At 57.9% G+C, this 27,218-nt stretch overlaps 9 protein-coding genes and 1 pseudogene across 9 annotated transcripts; 5 read left to right on the top strand and 5 right to left on the bottom strand.

Annotated features, from left to right (window-relative positions):
• Positions 1-29: 29 nt before the first annotated feature.
• ACA1_028740 (uncharacterized protein) lies at positions 30-1,856 on the bottom strand (the record flags this gene model as incomplete). Its single annotated transcript, XM_004338398.1, has 8 exons — positions 30-82; positions 171-211; positions 313-385; positions 679-924; positions 1,248-1,391; positions 1,478-1,534; positions 1,625-1,665; positions 1,763-1,856. Coding segments are annotated over 8 exons (749 nt in total), but the record flags the coding sequence as incomplete, so codon positions are not given.
• A 513-nt stretch (positions 1,857-2,369) lies between these two features.
• Positions 2,370-3,859, top strand: ACA1_028730 (uncharacterized protein; the record flags this gene model as incomplete). The annotated part of the gene is made up of 5 exons (XM_004338397.1): positions 2,370-3,073; positions 3,177-3,301; positions 3,385-3,468; positions 3,566-3,681; positions 3,797-3,859. 5 exons carry the CDS (start codon positions 2,370-2,372, stop codon positions 3,857-3,859), a joined length of 1,092 nt encoding a protein of 363 aa, XP_004338445.1.
• Positions 3,860-4,147: 288 nt separating this feature from the next.
• ACA1_028720 (zinc finger, C3HC4 type (RING finger) domain containing protein) lies at positions 4,148-5,691 on the top strand (the record flags this gene model as incomplete). The annotated part of the gene is made up of 8 exons (XM_004338396.1): positions 4,148-4,292; positions 4,366-4,478; positions 4,582-4,698; positions 4,814-4,889; positions 5,006-5,074; positions 5,152-5,280; positions 5,363-5,490; positions 5,572-5,691. The coding sequence occupies 8 exons, from the start codon at positions 4,148-4,150 to the stop codon at positions 5,689-5,691; spliced, it is 897 nt and encodes a 298-aa protein (XP_004338444.1).
• Positions 5,692-6,280: 589 nt separating this feature from the next.
• Positions 6,281-6,588, top strand: ACA1_028710 (uncharacterized protein; the record flags this gene model as incomplete). Its single annotated transcript, XM_004338395.1, has 2 exons — positions 6,281-6,416; positions 6,536-6,588. The coding sequence occupies 2 exons, from the start codon at positions 6,281-6,283 to the stop codon at positions 6,586-6,588; spliced, it is 189 nt and encodes a 62-aa protein (XP_004338443.1).
• Positions 6,589-6,765: 177 nt separating this feature from the next.
• Positions 6,766-13,620, bottom strand: ACA1_028700 (RhoGEF domain containing protein; the record flags this gene model as incomplete). The annotated part of the gene is made up of 28 exons (XM_004338394.1): positions 6,766-6,855; positions 6,948-7,055; positions 7,152-7,228; positions 7,332-7,407; positions 7,478-7,543; positions 7,638-7,679; positions 7,762-7,957; positions 8,046-8,233; positions 8,326-8,505; positions 8,590-8,693; positions 8,819-9,044; positions 9,113-9,271; positions 9,337-9,416; positions 9,521-10,573; positions 10,662-10,794; positions 10,898-11,040; positions 11,106-11,253; positions 11,405-11,506; positions 11,603-11,672; positions 11,779-11,876; positions 11,935-12,053; positions 12,137-12,274; positions 12,464-12,627; positions 12,715-12,776; positions 12,877-12,930; positions 13,101-13,170; positions 13,306-13,373; positions 13,516-13,620. 28 exons carry the CDS (start codon positions 13,618-13,620, stop codon positions 6,766-6,768), a joined length of 4,119 nt encoding a protein of 1,372 aa, XP_004338442.1.
• An 856-nt stretch (positions 13,621-14,476) lies between these two features.
• ACA1_028690 (hydrolase, alpha/beta fold domain containing protein) lies at positions 14,477-16,612 on the top strand (the record flags this gene model as incomplete). Its single annotated transcript, XM_004338393.1, has 9 exons — positions 14,477-14,593; positions 14,747-14,821; positions 15,066-15,174; positions 15,280-15,551; positions 15,659-15,789; positions 15,879-15,959; positions 16,021-16,080; positions 16,162-16,358; positions 16,488-16,612. 9 exons carry the CDS (start codon positions 14,477-14,479, stop codon positions 16,610-16,612), a joined length of 1,167 nt encoding a protein of 388 aa, XP_004338441.1.
• A 242-nt stretch (positions 16,613-16,854) lies between these two features.
• ACA1_028680 (protein kinase domain containing protein) lies at positions 16,855-19,572 on the bottom strand (the record flags this gene model as incomplete). Its single annotated transcript, XM_004338392.1, has 11 exons — positions 16,855-17,610; positions 17,706-17,767; positions 17,876-17,960; positions 18,060-18,093; positions 18,218-18,295; positions 18,393-18,508; positions 18,609-18,699; positions 18,842-18,985; positions 19,112-19,176; positions 19,327-19,439; positions 19,545-19,572. 11 exons carry the CDS (start codon positions 19,570-19,572, stop codon positions 16,855-16,857), a joined length of 1,572 nt encoding a protein of 523 aa, XP_004338440.1.
• Positions 19,573-20,451: 879 nt separating this feature from the next.
• On the bottom strand, positions 20,452-22,073 carry ACA1_028670 (the record flags this gene model as incomplete). The annotated part of the gene is made up of 7 exons (XM_004338391.1): positions 20,452-20,703; positions 20,788-20,951; positions 21,035-21,080; positions 21,327-21,480; positions 21,551-21,618; positions 21,694-21,840; positions 21,990-22,073. The coding sequence occupies 7 exons, from the start codon at positions 22,071-22,073 to the stop codon at positions 20,452-20,454; spliced, it is 915 nt and encodes a 304-aa protein (XP_004338439.1).
• Positions 22,074-22,330: 257 nt separating this feature from the next.
• On the bottom strand, positions 22,331-24,580 carry ACA1_028660 (annotated as a pseudogene).
• A 555-nt stretch (positions 24,581-25,135) lies between these two features.
• On the top strand, positions 25,136-26,605 carry ACA1_028650 (Peroxin 19 (Pex19), putative; the record flags this gene model as incomplete). Its single annotated transcript, XM_004338390.1, has 6 exons — positions 25,136-25,169; positions 25,333-25,754; positions 25,939-25,994; positions 26,094-26,172; positions 26,296-26,347; positions 26,490-26,605. 6 exons carry the CDS (start codon positions 25,136-25,138, stop codon positions 26,603-26,605), a joined length of 759 nt encoding a protein of 252 aa, XP_004338438.1.
• Positions 26,606-27,218: the final 613 nt, after the last annotated feature.

Raw genomic sequence — 27,218 nt, 5'->3', positions numbered from 1 at the left:
CTGCGACCAGGCTCCCGGCTGGGGCGAACGAGCCCGACGATCGCGGGCCACGAGGCGAGTTGCTCAAGAGCGTTGCTTCGACCTGTGCACGCAAGAGAGTTTCCGCAATGAGGGCGAATTGTTTCAATATAAGCATTAATGTTCGTGAGCGTAGAAACGAAAGCTGGTACCGTTTGCGCGTTCGTATCAGCTGCCCATTTCAGGTCTTTTTCTGGAGGAGAGGCACGACACAAGATGCAAGAAAGGAATCAGAGAATGGAAGCAAGAAGAACTGGGCTTGACGGAGCCTCAAACGTGAAAGGCCAGGCGAACCTTTGGCAATCATCTGCTCGGACACGGAAATGACCTTGTCAAGGGAGTCGAACACGTCCAGGACGTCGACCGCCTGTTGAGAAGGCGTCGGTGATGCGGGTATAGGTGTGCGTGCAGGAGATTGGGCAGGGGCCGGTGTGTTTGCTGGGGAAACACGGTCAGCGCACAATTAGCCATTAAGACCATCGTTATCCCGGGCTTATGGATGAGGAGAGAAAGACGTACACTTGGACCGGGGGCGCATTGTTTCGAAGCCGAGCGAGGTCACACCCTCACCAAGAAGTGCGCGCTCGATCGCGTCCAAATCCTGCGCATACCGTGAGAACTTGATCGCCGGAGTGGTGGGCTAAGGGAGGCTTAAGGTACCTCGAGTGTATCGACGGAGACCTTCACCATCGGGCTCGCGGCCCGTCGCCCGGAGAGCGGCGCAGGTGCCACTGGAGAGGCAGAACCCGGCGAGGGCGTGGGCCTGGTGGTGCCAGGGCTGCTGAGGGCGGGCGCAGCGGGCGGGCCAGAGGACCTGTGGGTCTTACCCACGAATCGGATGGTGGCCGGCGAGATCTCCTGGAGCAGATTGGTGAATTCGGCATCGCCTTCGAACACGAACGAATCCTGCGATGCCACAATAGCACAAAGAGTTGAGCCCAACATTCTCGCACCTTACACCACCAAAGCGCAGCCACATCACAGTTCTACCGGTCGGTGAGCAGTAGGAACAGGTTTGGGTGCCGGCTGGCTACCCAATACGGGCCTGTTTAAACCGGGCAGCTGCTGTTGAGGCCTGCTGGGCGTAGTGCTCCCTGGGGCAAGGCCCAACTCTCGCTCAAGAGCTGCAATCTCGTCGGGCGAGTCTAACGCCCATCACGCAAAGGTAAGCCGGGCACGGCAACGGCAGACAAACGCAACGTTGGAGGAAGTTGCATACCGAGAGAGACCGGAGCCGCAGAGCTCTTGCTGTCCAACTTGACGGCCTTGAAGTCGGCCGAAGGAGCAGGTTTGGCCGCCTGCTTATTGACCGCGGCGAGTTGGTTGAGCTCAAACAAGGTGTCCAGCGAGCGTGCCGAGTTCATTTGAGATTCCTGGTGCGAGTAATGCAAAGTAGTTGGTGACCATCGCAGCTGGTGGCGAACATGCAGGATGTGTGCACGGTGGTTCGACGTCGTACCCTCACATTCACAGCCTTCCACACATCCTCAGAGTCCTTTTCTTTTCCTTTACTTTGCTGATGGCACGCACACACAACACACGGACAGGGAGAGTGTCAGGGGAGGCCTGGACAAGGCAATGGCAATTGAAGAAGGGCAGCAAGTACCATCTCAAGCACATCGGCAGGTGGCTTGAAAGGAGTGATGACTGCGTGCAAGGAGAAGCGTGAGGTGCCAAGGAGCAGTGCAGAAACAGAGGTGTGGCACTTATGCAAGGAGGTCTTGTGACAAGGGGCAGAGGGTACCCTTAGTACTGTCTGAGACAGGGCCGCTGCCGCCGATGTCGGTGATGAATTGATCCAAAAACTCTGTGTAGGGAGTGATTAGCTTCTTCGCTGCCCTTTGTGCAAGCCCGTTTGGGACGAGAGATTCACAAATAATCCAGATGCCCCCCAATTGACTGGCGATTCATAAACGGAAGGGGGGGGGGGGCGAACCTGCCGAGTAGTTGGCGTTTGGGCCAGTATCGAAGGAAGCCAAAAGGTCATCCAGTTCCTTTTCTATAAGCCCACCCTGCTGCATCTTGAGCTGGTGCCTGGTCTTCTCCTAATCGATCCAAACACGCGTCGCAGGCTCACCTGCAAGCTCACTTCTTTCTCCAACAGCTGGGCTTGGTTGCCTGTTGCGCTGGTTGTGTAGACAACGTGGGATGCGCGGGTTCGAAGCCAAGGGCCGCTTGTGTCCCTTGGCGAACAACAAATAAGATTGGCCAAAGTAGCATCTTCTCCTTCACTCATTCTCCCCTGCACTCAACTCATTCTTTCAAATCTTGGAGCGAGGAAGAGTTTCTCCCTCCACGGAAGACAGCTATCCTGCTCGGGTCCCCTCGATCTAGCCAAATCTTTGTAAAAGATGCAGGGCAGAACGGCAGCCCTCTTGCTCTTTGTGGCGTTCGTGTTGGCGGTGTCCTACCAACTCTCCAAGACCTACTGCCCCACCGACCTTCCGTCCTCTTCGGATGATCATCTGCCACGAACATTGCCTGAGGATTTAATGGATGAAGAGATGGTCGAGGGAGGTGGAGATGGAGCTGGAGATGACGAAGAGAATGACGGACTTTCCGACGATATTACGTTCCTGTTCGCCATCATCAACATGAACCGTAAGACCCACATGGGCATCGAGAACTACACGTTCGAGGCCGACTACCTCGAGCAGCTCAAGGGCTTCCTCACCAACTTCCGCCCGGAGAAGGTGCAGATCATCATCCAGAAGAAGTACTACGACTACGTCAAGGACCACCTCTACGACGGCGTCCACGTGCGCTTCGTCGAGGTTGAAGAGCTGCGAGCGTGGAAGTTCTACAACTCGATGGAGACCATCCGCCAGTCGGACTGGTGGATCAACCGCACGCCGTGGCTGCAGAACGTGCCGCAGGGCTACAGCGACCTCTACAATCCGATCGTGAGCCACAAGCTGCTGTGGCTGCGCGACCTCTCCGTGCTCAACCCGTTCAAGACGCGCTACTTCGTGTGGCTCGACTCGGGCGGTATCTGCACACCGCGCCTCAATCCCTTCTCCGGCATGCACCTCAACGAGTTCAAGCCCAAAGTCAAGTACGCGTTGTGTTGCGTTGCATCGATTCACTTGTTGTTGCACCGGAGACGACGATGAGCTGACCGCGGCGTGCTGGACGATGCTATGTGGCGTGTTTTGCAGGTTCTATCTGGACAAGGTTTTCATCACCCTCACCGGCTATGCGATCGGCAATGAACTGCACGGGTGCTACCGCGAAGCCATGCTCAAGCTCACACACGACGTGTCACCATGCTACATCGCGAAGGGTACGACTCTTTATAACTAGTTGTAGTTGGTGTGTGTGTGTGTGTGTGTGTGCGCGCGCGTGAGTGTGACTGATGTAACACAGGTTGGCTGATGGGAGGCCAAAGGAAGCCATTGGAGAGGGTGGCTGCACTCTACGAATACGTCATCAACAAAACTCTCGAGCTCGGTACGCAACTCTTCATTGTTGATCTGATTGCGCACTTTCTCTTGCTCACACGTATGTCGCACCTGAACATTCCCATAATCATCATCATCATCATCAGGTTGTCTGGGCACGGAGGAGACCCTCCTGACGATGTGCTACTATCGTCGTCCCGACTTGTTCCATGTTCACCACAACATCGAGCGATTGGACGGACCCTTTGATGAGGGCGGCGACGTGTGTCACATGCTGTGGCCTGGCTGGCCAGCTCAGGTTAGTGGCCACACAAACTTCCACCTTTTTACCTCTCTTCTGCCTCTGACGCGCCAGCCCCGCCACATCATCACTACAGGAGAAGACGGAGCTGTTCACAGAGAAGGCGATGCGAGAAGAGGGTACGGTGGACGACGACTAAGTGGTACCACGCGCAGAAGGGTCCAGAGGGATTATTTATGTGGCCGGGCGAAAAATAAAAGGAAAAGGGGAAAAGAAAAGAACTGAAAACTGAAAACAAGAGAAAGATTGCGACGTAATCAAAAGGCGCTGATCAAAGGGACGTCAGTAGAAGAGCAATACAGCGAGCCAGTCTGGGCAACCGTGTAAATTTGTACATTGCGACTGTATAGGTACCGCATCTCGCATCTCGCACCTGCGGAGTGACAGGATTTCTCATACGAATGTTGTCGCTTGTTTCGTGCAGGTGATGGATGTGGTGAGGGAATGCTACGTACTGGTGGGCCAATTTGGCCGGCGTGTGCTCTGTTGGGTGCATCTTATCGATGAGGCCGATCTGAAGGCGGATTCGGCAGAGGACAACTTGCCACACGTGCACGATTTCAACGATGATGGTACGTTCCTCTCTTCTCCTCTCAGCTGCATCTTCTGCTTGCTTGGCCAGCCATGATGCATGGTCGCGCGCAGAGGACGAAGAGAACGTCTGCGCCATTTGTACAGAGCCGCTGGCGGAGGGCGGAGACGTTCTACGATTGCCTTGCAACGACAAGCATGTGTTCCATCTGGCGTGCATGCGACAGGTCGCCTTCTACTACTACTTCTTCTTCTACATCTTCCTACCGTTCGTCCAGTTGTGCATGTCTCATCTCGGGTTGCGTGTGCGACATCCTGTCACCGGCACAGTGGGCGGTCGTGAACCTGTCGTGCCCTCTCGACCGCAAGCCGATCCCGCCCGAGGCTCTGGTCAAGCTGAGCCTCTTCAACAACGTCCGATTACACACGTCGATCTTCCTGGAGGAGGTACCTCTCTCTCTATCTGTTGAGGTCCATTTCGTCTACGATCCACAGCCCTGCTCACAATAGTCTTTCCCTTTCTCGCTCTCTCTCTTCTTGTCCTCTGTCTGGTGTCTATCAGATGTTGTCGGGCGCCTCGCAGTACCTGGTGTGGAACCACCTGATCAAGGATTTTCCAGTAAACCTCCTTAGCTTGGGTACGTGGCCGCATCATGCCTTCTTGGCTGCTCCCATTGGGAGCACCTTCACTACTCTTGGAACGTGCGCTCAAATCAACGCTGAATAACATGTATACGCGTCCACGGGCGTGCAGCCATAAGCAAGTGCAGCAGTACCTGGGTTGAACGAATCGACCAGAGCCTCTACACACCACTTCCTCAAGGTAGCCAAACCCCCTGTCGCTGTGCGTGTGCAGCCTGGCTCGTCCCTCACCGCCACTCTGTTGGCTGTGTGGTGCAGGGGATGGGACGCCCCTACCAGGGTGGTCTCGGATGCCCGTGCTGAAGGCGGGCCAAGTCGCCTTCCATGTCCTCTTGTGGACGGCCTACTCGTCCATTGGCTACACCTCGCTGGTCCTGCACTACTTGCGTACGTCTCTCCCTCCTCGCTCACCCATAACTCATCCGAGCCAACAAACAATCAAACAAAGTACTGACGAGTTCGAGCGCAGTGCGACAGACCTGCGAGACTCAGGGCCACAGATTGTGCACCAAAGCCATCCAGCTGGGCAACGTGGGTTACGACTACGCCGGGACAAAGCAGCTCCTGTCCAAGACCAAACTGACCCGCATCGTCAAGGTGCCTTGAACCACCATCTGGTCTACCACCCTCCTCATTGACCATTGAGGCGCTCACCCTCGCGTTTCGCCGCCTACATAGGGGGTCGGTTTTCTGTTGGGCCTGGTCATCGTGGGCCGCGAAGTGCGCCGCGGCTCGCAACAGCTGGCCACCACCCTGCTCGCCTGCGTCAACGAGACCATCCCTCTCTCCACCGTCTGATTCGTCGCCCGCCCTCCCGACTGCGTGGTTGGGTTTTTATTTAGTTATTTATTTATATATATATATATATATATATTTAAACACATATTTCTAGACAAGAAGGCCCGTTCAACGGGAGCTGAGCGAGTCGAACACCAGTGTTTGCGAGGGAGTTCTCTTCTTGGCGGTGAGGTGCCTTCTCGCTGGCCAGGTGGACAATTTGCGGACAGTCATTCCCCTGTTGTGTTGAGTGCAAACAAGAGGGAGAGAATAGATAGTGGAGAGATTTGTATTGTGACGCAGATGACTGAGTGGAGAGAGTGCTGGGCGATGTAAACAGCTAGAGAGAGAAGAGATACGAACAATGAAACCAGTGAATTTTCGCCGTGATAAAGTTTGGACGAGCGTTGCGGTTGGGCAGTTGGACCGAACTCAGGGTCAACCGATCGAAAAGTCATCCCATGTTGACAAGGCAGCCGCGCGAGCTCGCCCGCGAACGCCCCGCAGGGCCTCAGTTTAAAAGGGACACCCGGTGGAGGTTCATCACTTACCAACAAACTACTCACTACTCAAAACCACTACCCTACAACCTCCACCCTCCTCTCCAACAATGGCCACCCTCGTAGACATCCTGCTGTGCATCCTAGCCATCATCCTGCCTCCCGTGCCGGTCCTCATCAAGCGCGGCTGTGGCATCAACCTCCTCATTAATCTGCTTCTCTGCATATTCGGACTCTGGATCGGAGGTACACACATGCACCACATACCCATCACACACTACATCTTTCTTGCTTTCTTTGTGTCGCCAGTCGCATTCGCTCTTTCTCCTCGCGCTCACCTTCGTTCTTTTCTGTCGCCCCACCAGGTATCATTCACGCCATCTACATCATTTGCGTGACGCCCGGCGAAGCCGTCTAGAGCTCTGACTCGACGTCCAAACCAACCGCGTCCACGGCGCTACACAACCGCAGATGCGCGCTGTGCCGCCATCTAAACAGCTCTTTTCTAGACCAATAAAGACAAAAAAATCAACTCATCTCCATTTATTGTTATTGGTGGTGGTGGTGGTGGTACAGTGGGTCTGGCTGGGGTGCGCTAGACCTTCTTGGCGTTGGTGGCGCCCTGGCGTACGATGCTCAGCCACGCCTGCTTCTCCTGCTCCGAGCTGCACACGAGCGTCCACGCCTGGATGGATTCATGTGTGCGGTGTGCGTCGTGTGTCGTGTGTGTTCGATCAGAAACAACAAAGCACGATCGGGAAAAGAGGCTCTACGTACCACGTGCTCGGTCTCGACGTGGAAGGCGAACTGGATGTGCATCAGCTTGCTTTGCATCGCCTCCGCGTTGTCGTTGTCCACCGCCACGCCGTCCCCGAGTCGCACGACCTGAGCGACGCGACACGAGAGCGAAAGTTAGGCCGTGTGGGTTGAGGACAAGTGAGTCGGTGAGTGAGAAGAGATAAAGGAGGGGGGGGGGCGCACCTCGCTCAGGCGCACGCTGCCGGCATAGCGGAACGATTTACCGCCCTCGGGGTCCGCGTTTCCCTTGCCCTTCCCGCCTACAGTCCAGGGTCAGTCAGCTGCGAGCGTGTCAACGTCCAAACACGCGCAGCTTCGCACGTGTGTGTGGTGCGCCATACACAACACACGACTGTCGCGTACCCTTGGACGCTTTCTCCGGCTCGCGCTTGCCGCAGCAGACGATCAGGTCATTGAAGGCGAAGAAGTAGTATTGTTTCTGAATCGGAGGAGTTGGTTTAGTTTAGTCTAGTTTCCCTCTTGAGTCCGACACTCAGGCGAGACGGTACCTGGAAGGAGCGCATGCTGTCTTTCCGCCGAGCGCCGCGATGGGTTATCCGCAGATTGAGAAGTCCCTGCACCACACCATCGCCAGATCAGCCCCGAAGACCTCACGACACGCACGACACGCACACAACACGCACACGACACATGAGTCGGAAATCGTACCTCGCGGACCAGCGTACGCTGCGGGTGGTAGAGGCCGTCCGACTGCACGACCACCACACGGTTTGCACATAGTCAGCATTCCACGCCACTATGTAAAGAACGTGCGAGTGTGTTTCGGACGAACCAGATGCTCGAGCAGTCCCTCGATGTCGTCTTCGATCGAAATGATCTTCTGGACCCGCACGTGGGCCTCCTCGTCGATGCCCCGGTTCAGCTCGTCCAGCACGGCCTTCACCTTGGCGTGGGCGCGCTCGAGGTAGGCGTAGTCCGGGTGGGTCTGGTTCGAGTACTTCAGGAGCTCCTTGAGAAGCAACACATACCTGCGCGTGTGCGGTGAGTGAGTGCGTTAAGTGCGGTGCGTGCGGTGAGTGCGTGTGCGATTGAATAGAGCACGTGAGAAAAACGAACCTGGGCAGCCTCTGTACGGGCATGATCAGGAAGGCGTCGAGCGTGAGCGACGTCGTCTTGAGCTGCTCCAACTCGAAGGCCTCCTTGATCTGCTTGAAGGCCGGCCGCTTCTCCACGAGATGGCGCATCGTGACCAGCGCCGTGTTGTACTTGTTCAGATAGCCTCCGTACTCTTTGATGAAGTCGGTCTGCACAGAGCGGTGCGTGTGAGTGCGGTGTGTGCGGTGAGTGTGTGCGTGTGCGGTGTTGTGTCAGGAATGTGAGGAATGCAGGGACGTACGTTGAAGAGGAAGACGTCGCCGATGGTCGAGCGCGGGCTCCACGAGGAGACGCGCTCCTTGACGAGGTCCAGGAAGCGCAGGTGGTGGGTCAACAGGCCGGCGATGTTCATGAACACCACCTCCGTCTCCTCGTCGCTCAGCACCTTTGCCGACGCCCTTCGCAGCGGAGTAAGCACTTGCTGTTGTGTTTTGAGAGTTAGCTTACGCACACGCCGCACACGCACATGACACACGACACACATCGCACACGACACACACGGTACCTTGACCACGATCTCCAGGGAGCGCACATACGAGGCTTCGGTGGAGAGGATTTCGTCGACGACCCTCTTGCGCACCACGATGCGCGCCTTCTCCCGCTTGAGCTCTGCGCACACGACCGCACCCGCACACGCACACGCACAATAAAAATAAAAATGATCATGTGTTAGCCCGAACCGGCCGCGATGATGCTGAGACGTCGGCGCTAAAAGGGAGGACGAAAAGGTGTACCGGCTGCGGCTTGGGCCGCCCGGCGGAGGGTTCCGGTGGCGGGCACGGCCGAGCCGGGACCCACGGGCCGCCCCGTTGCCGACACGGCCGTGCCGAGGTCGATCGACGGAACCGCCGCGGTCCGTGTGGCTTGCGGCTGAGGCTGAGTCTGCTGTGCGGGCTGGCCCCACTGACCGCGCGGGCTAAGCGGCGCGACAGCGGCAGCGGCGGCGGGCTTGGGCTGCTGCTGCAGTTGCGAAGCGGAGGTAAATTAAACTGCTGCGCCAAAAGAACGAAGAAGAATGAAGGACGTACCGCGACCTGAGCAGGAGCAGATGCTGCCGGCGCGACCGAAGGACCAGCGGTGGCGGGCTGACACTGAGTCGAGGCGGGCTGTGACGCGGCGGCCGCATGTGTCTCCTCGGCGAGAATGGCGCCCTTGGCCCTTCCGATTGACGCCTTCTTCGTTCCCTTCTGCAAATTGGAGGGCGTCAGAGGCCACTGCTTTGTGGCTTCAGGCGGTGGATCGTGCGCCGTACCGAGATGGAGCTGCCCTTGGTGGCCTTCGCCGGCGCCGGCGCCACAATCTCCGCCGCTCCAGCACCACCCAGCGAAAGGGCTTCACGTGTGCGTGCGTGTGTGCGTGTGTGGTCGTGTGCGTGTGCGGTTGTGCGGTTAAGACAAAGCAGCACAGGAGAGAATGTGTGGGGTGGGGGTGCGAACCTTTGCGGTGCTTGCCCTTCTTGGCCTTGACGGTGTCGGCCTCTTGCTTCTTCTTCTCCTCCTTCCGCTTCTTGCGCTCCTCCTTCTTGCGCTCCTTCTCCTCCCGCTTCCGCTCCTTCTCCTCGCGTCGCTTCTCCTTCTCCTCCTCCTTCCGCTTGAACGTCTCCTGCTTCTTCAGGTCGCGGTCGGACATGCTCTTCTCCCGCAGCCGCTCCAGCTTCTTCTCCTTCTTCTCCCGGTGCGACCGCGTACGCGGCTGCCGCTTGGGCGACGCCTCGATGCCGCCATCGACCGCCGCAGCCGCAGGGGCCTCGACGGGCGTGGTCAGGGCCATCACGCGGGGCGACAGCGGCCGCTGCTGGGCCGCGGCCTGCGCTGCCACGCCATCAGCGGGCTTGGCGTGCTGCAGTGGCTGGGCCTGCGGCTGCGGCTTGATCTCGTGGACGGCGTCGACAGGCGCCGTGTGGTGCTTTTGCGCGGGCGCGGCGCCCGGGGCGAGCCGCGGCGACAGCGGTGCGCGGGCGGCGGTCGTAGGCCCGGCCTGACGCGGTGACAAAATCGGCTGCGCGTCGGCGGCGGCGGTCCGGTGGGGCGAGGCGGGCGGGGTGGTGCCCACGCGAGGCGAGCCCGCCGGCGGCTGCTGCTGGGGCTTGGCGGCGGTGGGGCGTGGACTGAGGTCCAGCGCGCCCGGCAGGCGGCGGGGCGACGTCGCCGCCTCGCTCGGCCGTCCGATGAAGCCCGCCGCCGGCTGGCGCGGCGACGCCTTGTGCTCGGGTGTGGCCGGCTGGGTTGCGCTGGGCGTGGTCGGCGGGGTCGATGTCGACGATGAAGACGAGGACGATGAGGCGGCGGCGGCGTGGATGGGGGGCGCGGGTGGCTCGGGGAGCCAGGTGGGGGTGATGGACCACTGGAGGGTGTCGGACTCGATTGAGTCCATCTCGTCGTCGTCGATGTCCTCGCCCATCACCTTGTTGAACAGGAACTCGAGGTCGAACTTGTCGCGCAGGTAGTTCATCAACACCATCACATTCTTCACATTCCCGTTCACAATGTCTGCACCAATGTCGTGTGTATCGTGTGTGCCGTGTCGGTTTCATTCGAGAGCGAACGAACGATGGTGTCAGCGCAGAAGGCAGCGTACCTCGCGCAGTGCACCCGGGTACGAGCTCGAATGTGTGTCCGGCGAGCACGCGCAGGGCGACGGTGACGTTGTTGATGTACTGCCAAAGATACTTCGGCTCGGAGACATACACGACGTCCTGCCCCAGCAACACCTACACTCACCCGACACCACATCGACCGTCAGCTGCGCCCCAAAACTCAACAACATACGACACACACGACACACGACACACACGACACGCATGATACACGCACCTCAAGCAGTCGATTGAGAACGACGCCGGACTTGAGATTGGTGGTGAGGTTCTTGATGGGCTTCCAGCTCCTCTTGGCGAGCTGGTCGTTGATCCAGTCGATCCACTCCTGCTGCTCGGGCGGGATCGGCTTGTTCTCCTCCGCTGCCCAATGACCGATCCGTCAGTCACCACCGACAACACGCACGACACGCACGCATGCGACACACCTTTGTCGAGGTCGGCCTCGTTGATTTCGTTCATGTTGAGGGACTCGGCCCAGAGGTTCTTGGCGTGCTTGCTGTCCTCGATCACCGGCCCGCGCCACGTGTCCAGCTTCTTGACAGTATTGCCCAGCACCACGATGTGGCTCAACACCTGCGAGGCGCGTGTGCGCGCAACACGATTGCAATCGAGTCAGCGACCACAGTGATTGTTGTCATCGTCATCGTCATCGTCATCGTCATCGTCATCGTCATCGTCATCGTCACCGACAGAGAGGCGCAGTGCGAGAAGGGGTTGGGCGTACGATTGACATCTTCTTGGCCTCGAAGAGGTCGGTGGTGTCGAAGAGGTCGCTGTTGCGCAGCCCAAACGCGGCGCACGCCTTGAGGTAGTGCTCAATGTTTTCCTGGACAACCCCACGCGCACAGCCGAAAAAAACCACGTGTCAGCATCGTCGGCAGCGGCCAACGACCAAGAACGCGCTTCACGCCGTAGAACGTACCATCTGCAGATAGGCGATGTTGGCCGTGTTGATCTTGGACACACTGCCAGGCTTGATGGCGTTGATTAATCTGCGGCAGTCGTCGATAACATTCACATGTCGGAGTTAAAAAACACAACCCCCAGAACAGCGACAATCTCGTGGGTGGTCTCTGGCGCAAGAGAGACGGTCAGTACCGGCAGAGAATCACTCCGGACTTGAGCGCGTTGGCGAAGGTGACCCCGGCGGGGAACTTGTCTTTGAGCACCGCCTCGATCCACCGTTGGGCGATTCCCTGGGAACACCACCCCGACACACCGGTCAGCACCCTCGAGATATAGAGACCTAGGGACCTGGTGCTCTGGAGTCTCGAACAGAGTCGGCCTTACCTCGACCTCGAGCGAGTACTTGAACTCCTCCTTGGTCACAACATCGTCGTGGAGCGAAGACACCTCGATCACCGCTGCTCGACCTGCCCACAACGTCGTCAGTCAGTCAGTGATGATGATGACGACGACGACGACGACGAACGGTGACAAAGGAGTGCGGTAGTACTTGTGGAGGGGCTGCCCAGGGACGCGCTGGAGGAGGAGGAGTCGTTGGATTTGAGCGAGTACGTCGGGGTTCGGCTGTAGGCCGAACCCGACCGCTTGTGCGTCGGACCGGCTTGCGCGGGGCTCGTCGCCGTCGTCGCTGCAGGCGAACCCACCGGAGTCTCTTCCTCTGTGTAGCACCGTTTGCATGCGGTGGTGTGCGCGATGATGCGTGTGCATGTGCGCGTGCGTGTGCGGTGGTGCGTGTGCGTGTGCGGTGGTGCGTGTGCGTGTGCGGTTAGCGGTTTCCTGTGACTTGCTCGAACTCAGAGAGAGGGCAGCTGCGCACTGAGCGCGGGCGAGTTGGGGGCCGAGGCCGCGGCGTTGCGTTGGACCGTGGGGCGGGAGAGGACGCTAGACTTGCTGCGCCCCTTCGATGATGTCGAGCCCCAGCTCGAACCCGAGCCGCCGCTCGCCAGCGGCGCCTGCTCCTTGGCCTCGCTCACCAATTTGCTGACAGAGATTGCAACAAATTTTCTCAGCCCACACACGCGCAGGGCCGGAGCGAGAGCGGGAGCGAACTGGAGAGAACTGTCGTACCTCACGGCGGCAGAGTCGTACTTTTCGCTAAACTTTCGGAGTACGTTCACGTTTTGGAGGACCTGCGTGCGACAGTGTCGCGCCCGCCAGTGAGTACTGAGATGCGACGCGACGCGAAGAATGGAAAGAGGGAATTAATGGGGGGGCGGTGACATCACGCACCCGCATCATGTCCTTGTCTTCGTAGAGGTCGGTGGTGTCGAACAGCTCACCCGGCTGGAACCCCAACATTTGGCACGCCGCCAGGTAATGTGTGATGTTTTCCTGTTCGCATTGATTTGAGAGCCACACCACCAGTTAGGTCTCGAGAGTGCTCCGGACTCTTGCATCACACGACACACGCACACGCACGACACGCACGACACGCCGAGAATGAGGCCGTTTACCATTTGTTTGAACGCCAGCCCGGAGGCGTTGATGCGTGTCACGAGCCCTGCGTGCATCTTGTTGGCCAGTCTACAGAAAGAGAGAGAAGAGACGAAGACGACGAAGACAACGACGACGACCAGTCGCAGTGTCTCGAGTCAGCCAGATTGCGACGCAAAAGGCAGCCTTTTGGTGGAGATGGGGAGCCAGCGAGCAAGCGAGTACCGGCACAGGACCGATCCGTCCTTGAGGAGCTGCTGGAGCGGCTTCGAGACGTCTGCGAGCCCCGGCTCCTGTGGGGCGGTGCGTCGTGCGGTGGCCACCACCGCCGGCGGGACGAGTAAGTTCGTGCGGGCCACGTGGGAAGAGCGAAGATGAGGAAAGAAAGAAAGGAAAAGAAAAGAAGGAAGGAAGGAAGTGCGGCGGAGAGCGCACCCCGAGGACGGAGGCCATCCACTTGCGGAGCTCGGCCTCGAGTGCCGCGTCGTACTTGAGCCGCTTCTGCTCCTCGAGGGTCGCATTGAGGGACGCCACCGACATGCCGTGCGCGCGCGTGTAGTGCTTCCGGCCTTTTCCCGGCCTTTCCCTTCCTTCGTCACTCCCTTCGCGTGGTTCGGGGGGGGGGGGGCGAATGGCGAAATGAGTTTAGGTCGGGGGGGGGTAACGAAAAAGAACGAAAGCGAAGGAACCGCCACCCCCCCCCACATAAACAAGAAGGGGAGAGATTGGAGAGAATCGAAAAAAACGGGGGAGCGGGAGGAGAAGGGCGGGAGGCAAGAGCCCTTAGCCGTCGAGACCCCTTACCTCAGCAGATAAGCGGCAAGCCGTGGAGTAAAGTAATCTCTAACGGTGTTCGTTCGCACAGGTCGCCGTTGCTGTTGTTCTCTTCGCCCACTTTGTTGCTGTTGTCCTCATGAATGAAGGGCTCCCAATTCTGGATTTATCCACCTTTCTGTCCTATTAGCTCCGATTCTTCCGCTTTCTGGTGCGCCCAGTGAGTGAGAGTGCAAAGGGGTGCCTGGTGAAGTCCACAGACAGAGCAGGCAACCAAGGGCTGATGCTAAGGTCTGCAATGATATATCTCACTTTTTTCTTGCAAGAACAGGTTTGCAACAATTGGTTGTGTCAACATGCCCCACTGGGTGAATGTGCAACACACGCCGTGGAATGCTGATGTTTGGCCCAACAAAGGTAATGTCGCCGCTTCTTCATGCTGCTGGAATTGTGGAGCACAACTTCAATGCCGGAGATGGTTGTGGGTGACGTCAGCCCGACGTGCCGTGCGGTGGTTGGTGCCGTCGGCACCCGCTGAAGTCATACAAAAGGCGCCCTAACCTGAGCTATCGGCATTTCCCTTCACCAGCATTCACTCCCCCCGAGAGCGAAGCAGCAGAAGATGAAGTGGACGACGTGCGTCGTGGTGGCACTTGCCCTGGCGGTGGTGGCCATGCTGGCCTCGACCGCACACGCCTACCCGTCCAACGTAACCGGCATCATTCGTGACTACGGCTACGTACGCCCACCTCTTCGCCTCTTAACCACCTCCTTCATCTTTTCCTTCTTTGGCCATCTTCTTTTAACCTTTGCATAAGAGGCTGCAGCTTGCATCAATGCTTTTTCTTCAATTACTTGCTGGTGATTTGTTTTGATTTTCATTGTTTTGCAGAGATGCGACGACTACTGGGCCGAGACCGAGGACGGCTACCTGCTCTCCCTGCAGCGCATCTACCACCGCACCCCCGTACTCCCCCCCCCCACACTTCCCCTCTTTCTCTTCCTCTACTCCCATCCACCGCTATCGCCCTCCCACCGTGGCCCCGGTGGGACTGCATTCCTTTCATTCCAAGCTTCGGTGGCCCGACAGTCGTCACTATTTGTTTTGTTTGTTGGTGTGCAACGTTGTGTGGAACATGTCCTTGGGTTGGACCAATGAAGCGTGAATGACGTCTGACACACCGCAACGTTGTGTTGTCGTCGCCGTGCAGGGAGCGCGGAGGGGCGTGGTGCTGGTGCAGCACGGCCTCACCGACAACGCCAACGGCTTCGTACTCAACCCGCCTGACGAGTCCCTCCCCTTCATCCTCGCCGACAAGGGTACTACTCCATCCCTTCGTCGCCGCGCGTGTCGCATGTGTAGTGTGCGTGTGCGTGTGCGTGTCGTGTGTCGTGTCGTGTGCGCTGACACTCGCGTGTTCTCAGGCTACGAGGTGTGGCTGGGCAACAACCGAGGCAACGGGTACAGCATGCGCCACAAGGTCCTCAACCCGTCTGAGCCCGCCTTCTGGCAGTTCACCTACGACGAGATGGCGCAGTACGATCTGCCGGCCAACATCAACTTTGTGCTCGCCACCAGCGGCGCCGCCACGCTCGCCTACGTAGGCCACTCCGAGGGCACCATCCAGGCCTTCGCCGGCTTCTCGGCCAACAACTCGATCGCCGATCGCGTTGACGTGTTCGTCGCCCTCGCTCCCGTACGTCCCTTTGCGTCGCCATGCGCGGTGTGTGCAGTGTGTGTGCGCGGTGTGTGCGGTATGTGCGGTCTAATGATGATTGTGGGCGGCGTGGTGGTGGCGTTCAGGTGGCGTACGTGGGCCACCTGAAGGTGCTGCTGCTCAATGCGCTCTCCCACCTGGACCCGATCGAGATCCTGCTGCTGCTGGGCGTCAATGAGTTCAACCTTCCCACCGCCCTGCTCAAGCTCATCCCCGAGTACCACCCACACCACCCTCCTTTTTCTTTTCTTTCGCTGATGTTCTTCGCTCTTCGTTCTTCCGTTCTTCCTTCGTTCTTTTGTACAGTGTGTGCACGCTCTACCCGCCCATCTGCAACAACGTGCTCACCGCGCTCATGGGTCCTTCCGTCGAGACCAACCAGTCTCGGTTCGCCCTCCCTCTATGCACACAACACGACACACGGTATTTACGCAATGCGACCGTGCAGGCTGGCGTACTACCTCCGCTACGAGCCCAACCCCACTTCGGTGCTCAACATGATCCATTGGTACCAGTGCCCTCTGCACGTGTGTCGTGTGCGTGTGCGTGACTGATCTGTGTGGCCCCTTGTGCGCTGTGTCGACAACAGGTCGCAGGGAGCGGACACGGACGCCTTCCAGCGGTACGACTGGGGCGAGGCGGGCAACATGAAGCGCTACGGCCAGCGCACGCCGCCGCCGTACCTGCTCTCGCAGATGCCGCCCAAGCTGCCCGTCGCCCTCTTCACCGGCGGCAACGACTACCTCGCCGATCCCATCGACGTCGCGCGCCTCAAGAAGGAGCTCAGTACGTCTTCGACCGCTTTCTTGTGTGCTTGTGCGTGTGCGTGTGCGTGTGCGGTGGTGCGTGTGCGAGCGTTGTTGCGTGTGCGCTGTTGCGTGCGCATCGACTGATGTCGAATGCACGCACACACAGGGCCTCCGGCGGTGTTCGAGCACTTCGAGCCGACCTACTCGCACGTCGATTTCCTGTGGGCCGAGGACGCCAACGTGGACATCTACCCGCACGTGCTCAGACTCATCCAGCAGTACCACCACTGAGCGTTCGCCCCGTGATTGATTCCCCACCAAACCCACGCCACGCAGCACATATGCGCCCCCCGACTCTTCCCTTTTCGTTCTCTCTCTTCATTCTTTGTTATCGCTTCTCTCTTTCCTGTGCCACTCGCACAAGTGTACAAGTAAATAATGATTTATTACTCTCTCTCTCTCTTTCACACCAACGTTGTGTGAGTTGTTATAAGGTCGTGTCTTCTTCTTTCTTCTTTCTTCTTTCTTCTTCTTCAGTTTCGGGTGCTCTCCATCTTCTTCTTGCCGCCGAACATGCCGAGGGGCAAGAAGCTGCCCGTCTTCTTCTTGTTGTCATCGATCGCCGACCCGCCCACGGCAGCGCTCCCCGAGGCCGGTGCTTGGGCGGTCGACGTGGGGAGGCCGGAGACGGTGGCCGCTCGGCCAGTCCGGGCGAGAGGCGGCGACGTCGGGCTCGCCGAGTGCGACGGCGTCGCGGCAGCGCCGCGCGAGTGCGCAACGCCGTGCGCCATTGACGCGGAGTGGACCGGTCGAGGCGGCGGACGCGCGGGTTGCTGCGCCGTTCGACTCGCCGCGGCGCCGGGCGTCGATAGCGCGGGCGAGGAGCCCCCGCCACCGCCGCCTTCCCATCGTCGCACCATCGAGCCCACCGACGCCGATCCATTGTCCCCCGCCGCCGTGCGCTGCTGCAGCGAGCCCGGCGCCGACTGGGGCGACGTGACCGTCGTTGCCGCCGGTGATGACGTGGCGGCGGCGGTCGTCGTCGTGGCCGTCTTGTCCTTCTTGTCTTCCTTTTCCTTGGTCTTCAGTTTGGTCTTTCGCTTTTCCTTCTTTTCCTTCTTCGCTTTCTCTTTCTCTTGTTTCTTGCCGCTGTCGGCCTCGCCTGCGATCGCGGCCGCGTCGGCGGGCTTGGCTCGCTTGGGCGAGGTCAGCAGTGGCTTCTCGCCGCCCTTCTCGCCCTTTTCGTAGATGGCCACCACCGCCGGCGGCAGAACCAGGTTCGGGCACACCTGTGCACATTTTACGTATAAACCACAATAGCCCCTGCATCAGCGCATGCGCGTGTGCGGTCGCGCGTTAGTGTGTGTGCGGTCGCATGTGTTACCTGGTCCTTCATCTCGAAGAGGCGTCGGGTGACCTCGTCGAACGATGGTCGCTTGCTCGGATCTGTGCGGAGCGCGGGGAGTCAGCGGTCAAGCTCGCATAGCCAGCAAACGCGACAAAGGCTGTGGCTGAGTGCGAGAGAGAGAGAGAGAGATGGTGGGTATTGTGTACCGCCGTGCCAACAGTCCTGCATGAGCCGGGAATAGGCCGGCGGGCACGAATGCGGCACCGGCGGCCGATAGCCATCGATGATCATCTGATCCCCGCCAACCCCCAACATGAGAACAACACACGGCACACACGACACACACACGAAGCAAGCCAATACCTGTGGAAGACGAAGAACGGATCGCACTTCGGTGTAGGGCGCGGATTGGGCGTAGAACTCCCTGGGCACGAACACACACGCGACACACACGACACACACGACACACACACGACACACACACACAAGTGAGACGCCCGCCCGAGGGAACAAACGAGTGAACAGAGCAGCAGGAGGAGGAGGAGTACCAGAGGATGATGCCGAAGCTGTAGACGTCGACCGGAAACGAGTACGTGTTGGATCCCTCGAGCACCTCGGGCGCCATCCTGTCGCGATTGGCCCACCATTATATAAATTTTAATAATTCGTCCAATCGCCTGCGAGGCTTTTGATGAGGAGAGAAGGGAGAGGGAGGGGGTTTACCATTTGGTGGTGCCGCGGCCGATGGTCATGAGGGCGTCGTTGCCTTCGGAGAATCGGGAGATCCCCAAATCGGAAATCTTGACCACTGTCTCAGCGTCCACCTGCAGCGAATTAACCTGTGTGCGGCCGACACACGACACACAGCGCACGACACGCGCTTGTGAGTGCCGATGCGGGTGGGAGATGGAGGCGGCGTGTGGTTGAGAAGGCAATTACGAGCAGGTTCTCCGTCTTGAGGTCACGGTGCATCACTTTCTGGCTGTGCAGGAATCGCATCCCCAGTGCCGTATCAAGGGCCATTCGGAACCTGGCACACGACACGACACACAACACACAACACAGGCGACACACAACACACGATCACACGACACGCATGACACGACACGCGAAGGTTGGTCGAATGAAGGATGGTGAGTGGTGGAAGGAGCGGGGAGGGAGGAGGGGCAAACCGAAGGGGCCAGGACAGGTCGGTGGTCTTGGTGCGGAGGAGATCGGAGGCGGCGCCGTGGGCGACCAACTCCATCACCAGGTACAGGTTGGGCGGCTCCGCGCAGCCGCCGTAGAGGCACACCAGATTGGGATGCTTCATCGTTCTTCATTCACCGCACGCACGCACCACACACGCACCACACACACGCACCGCACACGCACGAATGGCCATTGGGTGAGTCCTCAGGAAAAAGCGTGGCATTGATTTGTTTTTGTGGGGCAGCACGCACCGGGTAAGTTGCAGTTCTCTTCGGAAGTCGGCCAAGTCTTCGGGCACCACCTCGGGCACCATCATCTGCTCCCACGCCCCCGTCAGCCACAACACACTTTCATATTGATAATTAAATTATTATAAATAATTTATCCATTTTAATACAAAAAAGAAATGAAAAAATGAAAGATGAAAGTAACGAAAGCGAAGACGAAGGGGGCGAGGGTGACTGACCTGCTTGAGGGCGACGGGGATGTTTTTGGGGGTCCAGTGCGCCTGGAACACTTGGCACATGGCACCGTGTCCCAGCAGGTCCTGCTTCACCAGCTCCCCCAGCGGGACAATGTCTGCCGTGGGTTCCGCGCGCGTTAGCGTGTCCAGTCGCTGCCACCATCCATCCATCATCTTTTGATTCCTTTTTTTCCTCTCCTTCCCTTGGGTAGGAGGCGTACCTTCGCCCTTGGACTCAGTGAGGCCCATCTTTAGGTGTGGTGTGTGGATGTATGGATTGATTGATTTTTGTAGTTATGGGTCCTGCGCGCTCGCTCCCCACCTGGCACTCACACTCTTTGCACTTGCGCTTTAGTTCAGGTGGGTTGGCGGTGTTGCGTTTGTAGTTCAAGTGCGTGTGTCCGCGGCGGCCTTCTTTCCTGCTGCGTGTTTGTCTCCGCCGAAGTTTGCCGCACCTGGGCACCACCATTGGGCTGCGATCTCAATCACCACTGCCTGGCTCGACGCCTGGAGATGGTGATGGCGTCGAGCTGTAACTTCTTCTTCTTCTTCTTCGACCTCTTCGCTCCACTCCACCCAACGCTGAGTTCAGCCTCCCAATGTCGATGATGGGGACAGTGGGAGGGTGGACGGAGGAGCGGAGAAAAGACATGTCCCACAATTGGGGTGGGAGAGGAGGAGGCACAAGAAGGCGGGGCTGGGGCCAGAGACGGTACATGTCTAACTCTCGTCAGTAACGGTCAGGAGCAGGTAGCGCCACCGGTGCGATTACTCAAACGCTTCATAACCCTGGCGAGACAGAGCGCCGTACCGGAGGGCACTCTCGAGTCGACTTGAGTCCCCCATGGGGCTGAAGTTTACGAGGGTGCTCAAATCACTCAACCAAACCAAACAAAAGAAACAGGAGAAGAAGATCACGATCGTGACGACTTACCACACAACGTGGAAGGTTGAGGAACAGGGGATTTGGCGTACGTTTCTCTTGCCGTCCTTGGAGCAAGTCTTGATAGGCGGTGGAGAGAAAGAGCGCTGGGTAGGCGATTGCGCGAGAAAGAGGGCAAGAATAAAGATGAAAAGAGAGGATGTATGAATGGAGGAAAGAGATTGCAGGCAGGCTGAGGCTGCGATTTACACAAAGTAGGACATGGTGGTGCGAGCGGGCACCATGCGCTCGTTATCGGGGACGGCGTTGAAAATCTTGAAGTCGCGGTTGAGATTTTCGTCGAGCTCGAGGATGGAGGCGACGTTTCCGCACCGGTAGCAGTAGTTGGGGGCAGACCACACGGTGACGAGGTTCTTCTTCGGGAACATGTACTTGTAGCCCTCCTGCACGAGCTGGTGAGCTCGGCAAATGAGCTCCAGGCCGTTGACTCGCGTGAACTGCAAGGTTGTTAGAACGAAGATTAGTACGAGTTCGGCAACGGCCTCGCCAACCATAACACGCAAGGATTGATCGCAACGTACCTCCTCTGTGACCTTGGAGCCGAAGAGCCAACCGGCTCCTCGCGGGCTGATCTGCCAAGTCTCAATTTCCTCGGGATCCGACCACATCAAATCGCAGAAGGCGCCCTCATGAGGAATCTCCTGGTTTCTGGGGATGGTTCGGATCTGATCGATGGTGCGGATGTCTGGATGACCAATCCGAATGATTGGTGAGCGGCAATTCGAGTTGGATATTTGGCATGATGAAAGATTGTGGGGATCTTCGTACCAGGCGAGAGGCCTCCGTGGACACAGAGAACCTTGCCGTCAACGAGCTGTTTATGCGGAAGGAATTAGGTCAGGATCAGAAATGAGAAAGGATTGACAGAGAACTGAGAACAAGAGAAAGAGATGTTTCAGAAAGACTAATCGAAGCTCCATCGTTGATTATGCGCAATTGGCATAGTCAGCATATAATTCTATCATCATTGGGTTGGGTATCGTGAAGAAAGGAGAAGATTCTCGATAGGAGAAGGCAGGAAGGAAAGCTTGATGACAAGGAACAAGGAGGCGAAACGTACAGCGGCGAGGGTGAGGTAGTCGAAGACTTGTGTGCAATATTTCCAGGCGTTGGCGTTGCCGTACTTCTGCTGGCACTCATCGTAGAAGCCGTACACTTGGGTGATCTGCCTGCTTTCGTGGTTGCCCCTGAGCAGCGTGATCTTGTCGGGCCACCTGTGAAAGAGGGCATCAGTTAGCTTCGGGAGGACATAAGCAACAATGGGGGACGACATTGTAACATTACCTCGCCTTCAGGGCAAGCAGGAGGGTGAACGTCTCGAGACTGTAGTAGCCACGATCGACGAAGTCACCCTACAAACGGCGTGAAGAAATTTCTATCCATTAGACGGCATGCGCCGAGGATATAGAAAAGAGGAGGGGACGTACCATGAAAATGTAGTTGGTCTGGGGGATCTCACCACCAATCCTGAAGAGCTCCAGCAAGTCGTAGAACTGACCGTGGATGTCACCGCAGATGGTGACGGGAGCCGCAACAGGCTGGACGTTGGACTCCTCGAGAAGGAGCTCCTTCACCTTTTGAGTGGAACAGCCAGATAGAAGAGGAATTAGGATCGTTCTCCACCTCCAGCTCGCTTCTCTCCATCTCTTTTTTGAGCTCCATGTCACCCCATCCATTCACGCCACTCGACACCACGCATCATCAATCAAAATGGTGGTTTTACCATCTCGCACAGCTCCTTGAGGTCCTGCTCAGGCAGGTACTTGCACTGCTTGAGGATCTCAACCCACTCTTCAGGATTTCCCATGTTGAATTTTGCGACTTGATGCGGTGATGATGATGGGAGAAAGGAAGGAAACCGCCTGGACACCGCCCACCACCGTTTGCCGCCATTTGCCCCTCGGCAACAACGCCCATTCGCCCAATCTCCGCAGATTTGGTCGACAATGGCCGTCGGTTCGAATCCCGCGCCAAACAAAAGAAGAGATGGTTGGTCGAGTTCGCCTTCGTTCTTTCGTCTCTTTCGCTTTCTTTGGTTCGGTTGTGGAATGGTGCTGATCGCACTCAATGGGCCTTTATGAGGGCGAGAAGTGGTGCGTCGACGTTCACTCTCCGCTGATGCGCGCGTGCGACGAGCTGCTTGGCCTGTGGCCACTGCTCTGTCTGCACGCAGGCCCGGAGAAGGGTGTGCAGGGATGCCCGATCGAGCCAGAGGTTGTACTTCTTGTCGAAGGTGTCCGCCATCTCCAAGGCCTGCGAGAGACGATGCCGGTCGACCGGCACCTCCGTCGTCGCAAGCATGTCGCTCTTGTCCATTTCTTTGGCCGCTTGCGTGCGAGCGCTGTCGGACAGCCAAACACGGCCGTTGGTACGGTGTCAGACAATCACACGTGGTACAATGGAGGGGTACCTTTGGTTGTTCCCGACGAGTGTGTTTATGAAGAACGGGAGTGTCGTTGGGTTGAAGGGGATGCCCTTCTGCTCCATCTCTTGCAGGGTCGCAAGCGCCAGGTCTACTCGTCCATCTTGCGCTGCGCCCGTCAGCAGGCATTGGTAAGTGGTAGAGTTTGGCGCGATCCCCCTGCCCACCATGTCCTAGCAAGAGGGCAAAAATACATTTAGGGAATGGCCTCGCACTAGTCACTGAGCTTGTGAAGAAATCTGAGATGCGCCTTAGAGTTAACGCTCACTTACCTTGTGTATCTGGATGGCCTCCTCGAGCCGATTCTGTGTGGCGAGCGCGCGTATAAGGCCACCATAGGTCACAATATTCGGCGTCACCCTGTACACGCTTTCCATGTCTGCATTGCGTTGGTGGAACGTGAGCGGCCTAGAGCTTAGCTCCGAGGTTGGGATCGCGTGGTGGACATACCTTTGAACACTTTACGGGCTCGGTCCAGGTCTCCTGCAAGACCGCAGGCGTTGACCAATGACGAGAGCGCAATCAAGTCGGGCTTGAGCCTCGTGCGCGTACAGGCCAAATCGAATACACGTAGCGCGTCGTCGAGCTTGCCCGCTTTGGCACATTCGCGAATGACATGCGCGAGCAGTCTCGCGCTCGCGTTGTCCACCATCTCCGCGTGCTCCGTCACCATCTCCTCGAAGAATCGGGCGGCTAAATTGCGTAGAATGAGGGCCGAGAAATATATAAGCCACGCGCGTGAAGTGAAGGAGAGCGAAAGCCGTACCCAGTTCGGCCCTGTCACAGCCGGTGGTCAGTTCGATGAGAACGTTGAATGTGTGGAAGTCTGGAGGCAATCCTCGCGCCCTCATCTCTGCATAGGTGCTCAGACCGAGATCCTGCCAACAGATTCGTGAGCGCCAATCGTTGAGGAAAAGACAGACAGAGGAGGGGAGCACGGGAAGACGGCTAGGGCAAAGCGACGGCTCTCACGTACCAGTTTTTTGTTCTTGCTGCACGCGCCGATGAGACCGTTGTAGTTGGTGGTGTTGGGTATGATGCCTTGCTCGATCAGGCTTTTGAACAGCCTGAACGCAGCGTCCACGTTTCCGCCTCTGTTCCGGGTGGGCACTCAAAGCGTTAGGGTCCACTACTGGACAATGATAAACAAGTGGACTGGGTACTTGGAACAGGCCCCCAGCAGCGCGGACAAGGTCAGGCGATCCGGGACAACCTTGTGCTCCCTCATACGCTTGTAGACCATCAACGTCGCTTGCAGCTTCACATTCATTCAGAGCCGTGTCAGTTGGAGTTGCTTGCACGAGCATCCAAGAAAGAGAAAGAGCTGACCCAATCGGTCTCGTCTGGTCATTGAAAAGAACGTACGTCTCCTTTCTTGGCCAAGAACGAAATCAAGCGATTGTAGTTGATGAGCGGCGCTGGTCCCATCCGCGACAAGAGTGCCAAGCACCTCGGCAAAAGCTACACGCATTGACGGGTTAGGGTTAGCTCAGATCAGGGATTCATCATCACGTTTGCAGCCATGGGCGCGGGTGAGCTCGTGGGCGGAAGGATGGCGCGTACGTGTTTGCAGATGTCGTCCGACGTGCGGCAGGCTTGTTGGATGAGCATGGCAACCTGTGCGAAGGGAAGGCGGTACTGGGTGCTCATCTCCAGTTCGATCAGCTGCTCTGTCAGCCCGTCCGCGAACTGCGCGTCTGTAATCTTGCCCTTCTCCCACTGGACCGCAAGCACGTACGCAGCTGCGCACGCACAAGAAGGCACCACACGGTGAGGCACAGCCACAGCACCTCTATGCGGGGCTCCACCTCCTTCTGCACTATGGCGACGGGGCACGTACGCGAGCGTGGGTACCGCCGCGGCCGAGTCTCGGTATCCATAGCCTCCACCATGTCATCAGCTTCCTCTGCAGGCGCTGTTGCCTCAGGGCTCAACGCCGGCGCTTCTTCGGCGGCAGAGACCGTTGTGTAGGGGGCGGAGGCAGAAGATCGCGAGAAGGGGAGCAGGGGGCGAGCCCAAGCCGAGGGTGCGGATGATGATGATGATCGCATACTGCTCGAGCAGGCTACGGACCGCGAGCGGAAGCATGTGGGTAAAGGCGAAGCGGAACGAGCACAGATGGGAAGCAGGCGCCCAGCATCCCTTGCAGCGATTTTGCCACAGAGATTGGCCATGATTGGACGCAGATTTCGGATCGGGTGGAGATTGGGCGGAGATGAAGTATGATTCGACGATGTGAACGAACAGCAGCGTCAATCAAAGAAGAATCAGAGTCAAATTGTTCCTCGAGTGGCCGGAAATGAAGAGATGAATCGAGCGGCCAAAGTGGCGCTTCGTCTTCCTCGAACTTTGGGACTTTTGTACACCAAGCTTGTCAAGTGTCGACGTTCCCAGTACCTTTTTTTTCTAATTTTTGTAATTCATTTGATCCTGCCTGCATCATCAAAATGGCGGACTTCAATCTCGACGACATCTTGGAAAGTACGTAGTTCGTGCTTCATGCACCAGCTTGATCATGCACAAGCAACTTAGTGATGAGATTGGAGTCCAATCGGTGCCTGCACTGATGACGTGGTGCATTCGATTTACTTTTATACCTCGATCTGGCGTACCCACCCTTTACTTCGCCCTTCTTCATCCACAGGTGCTCTCGAAGATTTCGACCATCTCGAAGAGGAGGAGCGGAACCGTGCCACAGCCAATGCTGCCGCTGCGGCAGCCGCCGCCGCTGCCGGCCCGGCTACCGACTCCAGCACCGCCCCGTCCCCGCCACCCAGCGCAGAGCAGAAGGAGGGCGACGGCGAGGGTGAAGACGATGCAGACCTGGACAACCTGCCACCGGAGCTCATGGACGGGCTCAAGAAGCTGGTCGAGGAGCTGTCCATCAACAAGGAGGGCGGCGCGGGCGTGCCGGGCGACCTCGGCCTCGGCTCGGAGGAGATGATGAAGGAGGCGCTGGAGCAGCTCGAGGGCAGCCCCGAGTTCGCCTCCATCATGGAGAAGATGATGGGCTCGCTTCTCTCCAAGGAAGTCCTCTACGAACCCATCAAGCAGATGAAGGAGAAGGTTCTGCTCTACTCCTCTTGTCTTCTTGTGGACTCCTCTCTATAGTGTGGTGTGTGTGTGTGTGTGTGTGTGTGTGTGGTGGTGGTGGTGGTGGTGCGTGTGCGCGTGCGCGTGCGGTGGTGTGTGTTGCGTGCGTCGTGTTTGTGTTGTGCGTTAACACGGTGTGCTGACTTCTCCGTTGCAGTACCCGGCCTGGTTGGCCAACAACCGAGACAAGGTGTCGGCAGAAGAGTTCGCCAGGTGTGATGCCTTTGCCTCCCTCCCATTACGGCTGTTTGTTGTGTGGCGGTGTCGCGTCACCCGTTACGCTTACGCCTCGCACCTTCCAATGGCCTTCAGATATTCGAAGCAGTTCGAGTACGTCCAGCGTCTGTGCGTGCTCTACGAGAGCGACAGTACCATGGCTGAGATCATGAACGTCATGCAAGAGGCACGCACACGACCTACTCCGATGTGATAACCACAGCTATTATCGTTTCTCTCATCGCATGGTGTCAGCGAATCCTGTCCTCAAGCCAACTTTTCTTTCTGTGTATCGCAGATGCAAGAGCACGGCCAGCCACCGGAGGACATCGTGCAAGAGATGGCCCCAGGTCAGTCTTTGCCTCCTTTGCCTTTGGCACGCACGCACGCACGCACGCACGCACGCACGCACGCACGCACAGCACGCACGCACGCACAACTGCAGTCTGAACACTTACGCGCTTGCACGACCAACCACGTCTGTCTGTACAGGGTTCAACCTTGGTGCCGAGGGTGGACCGCAGATGCCGGAGCTGGAGGAGCTGCTCAAGGGCATGGAGGGTCTGCCTGATATGGGCGAGGGCAAGGACAAGTGCCTGCTCATGTAAAAGGCTACCACTACTACTCTCCCGCTTCTTCCCACTTCCTTCCTTCCCTTGCCTCTTCTTCCCCCTTTTTGTTTTGGCCGCCTTTGTAACCTTCACTGCACAAGTGGTTCCTTGGCCATGCGTTCGCGCAATGTGCGTTTTCATGTGTGTGTGTCGTGGTGTGTGCGTGTCTCACGAGCGCGGATCCCCGGTGCAATCAGAGGCAAGACTCTCCACTCCGCAGGTGGGATCTGGTCAAAAGATACCTGTTGGCGAAGCCTCACCAAGAGTGACTATGCAGCTTAGCTGCAACTAGAAGAAATGCGAATTTGCTCTCAGAAGGAGAAACAGGAACTCAGAGTCCGGGTGCTCGGATTCAAAAGTGAGGAATACAGCTGGCAGGTTGTAGTTGGGGGGGGCTTGACCTCGAGGTGAGGACCAATAAGGAGCGTTCGGAGTTGAATCCGCAGAAGCCGTGTAGTGAGTGGGCCAATGGGGTGAGCACATGGCGGATAACCGAACAGTTGCGCCAATCCGCAGCGTCTGGAGGTTGCAGGAAAACAGGATATCCGCGAACACTACGGCGGCTGCCGTCTGGCCTTCATCACTTCACGTTCCACCTGTGTCCCGCCGA

This window comes from Acanthamoeba castellanii (assembly GCF_000313135.1).
Source record: "Acanthamoeba castellanii str. Neff unplaced genomic scaffold scf7180000084473, whole genome shotgun sequence".
Classification (NCBI taxonomy): domain Eukaryota; phylum Discosea; order Longamoebia; family Acanthamoebidae; genus Acanthamoeba; species Acanthamoeba castellanii.
Note: the sequence above shows the minus strand (reverse complement) of the source record. Positions and strands in the feature narration are given on the sequence as shown.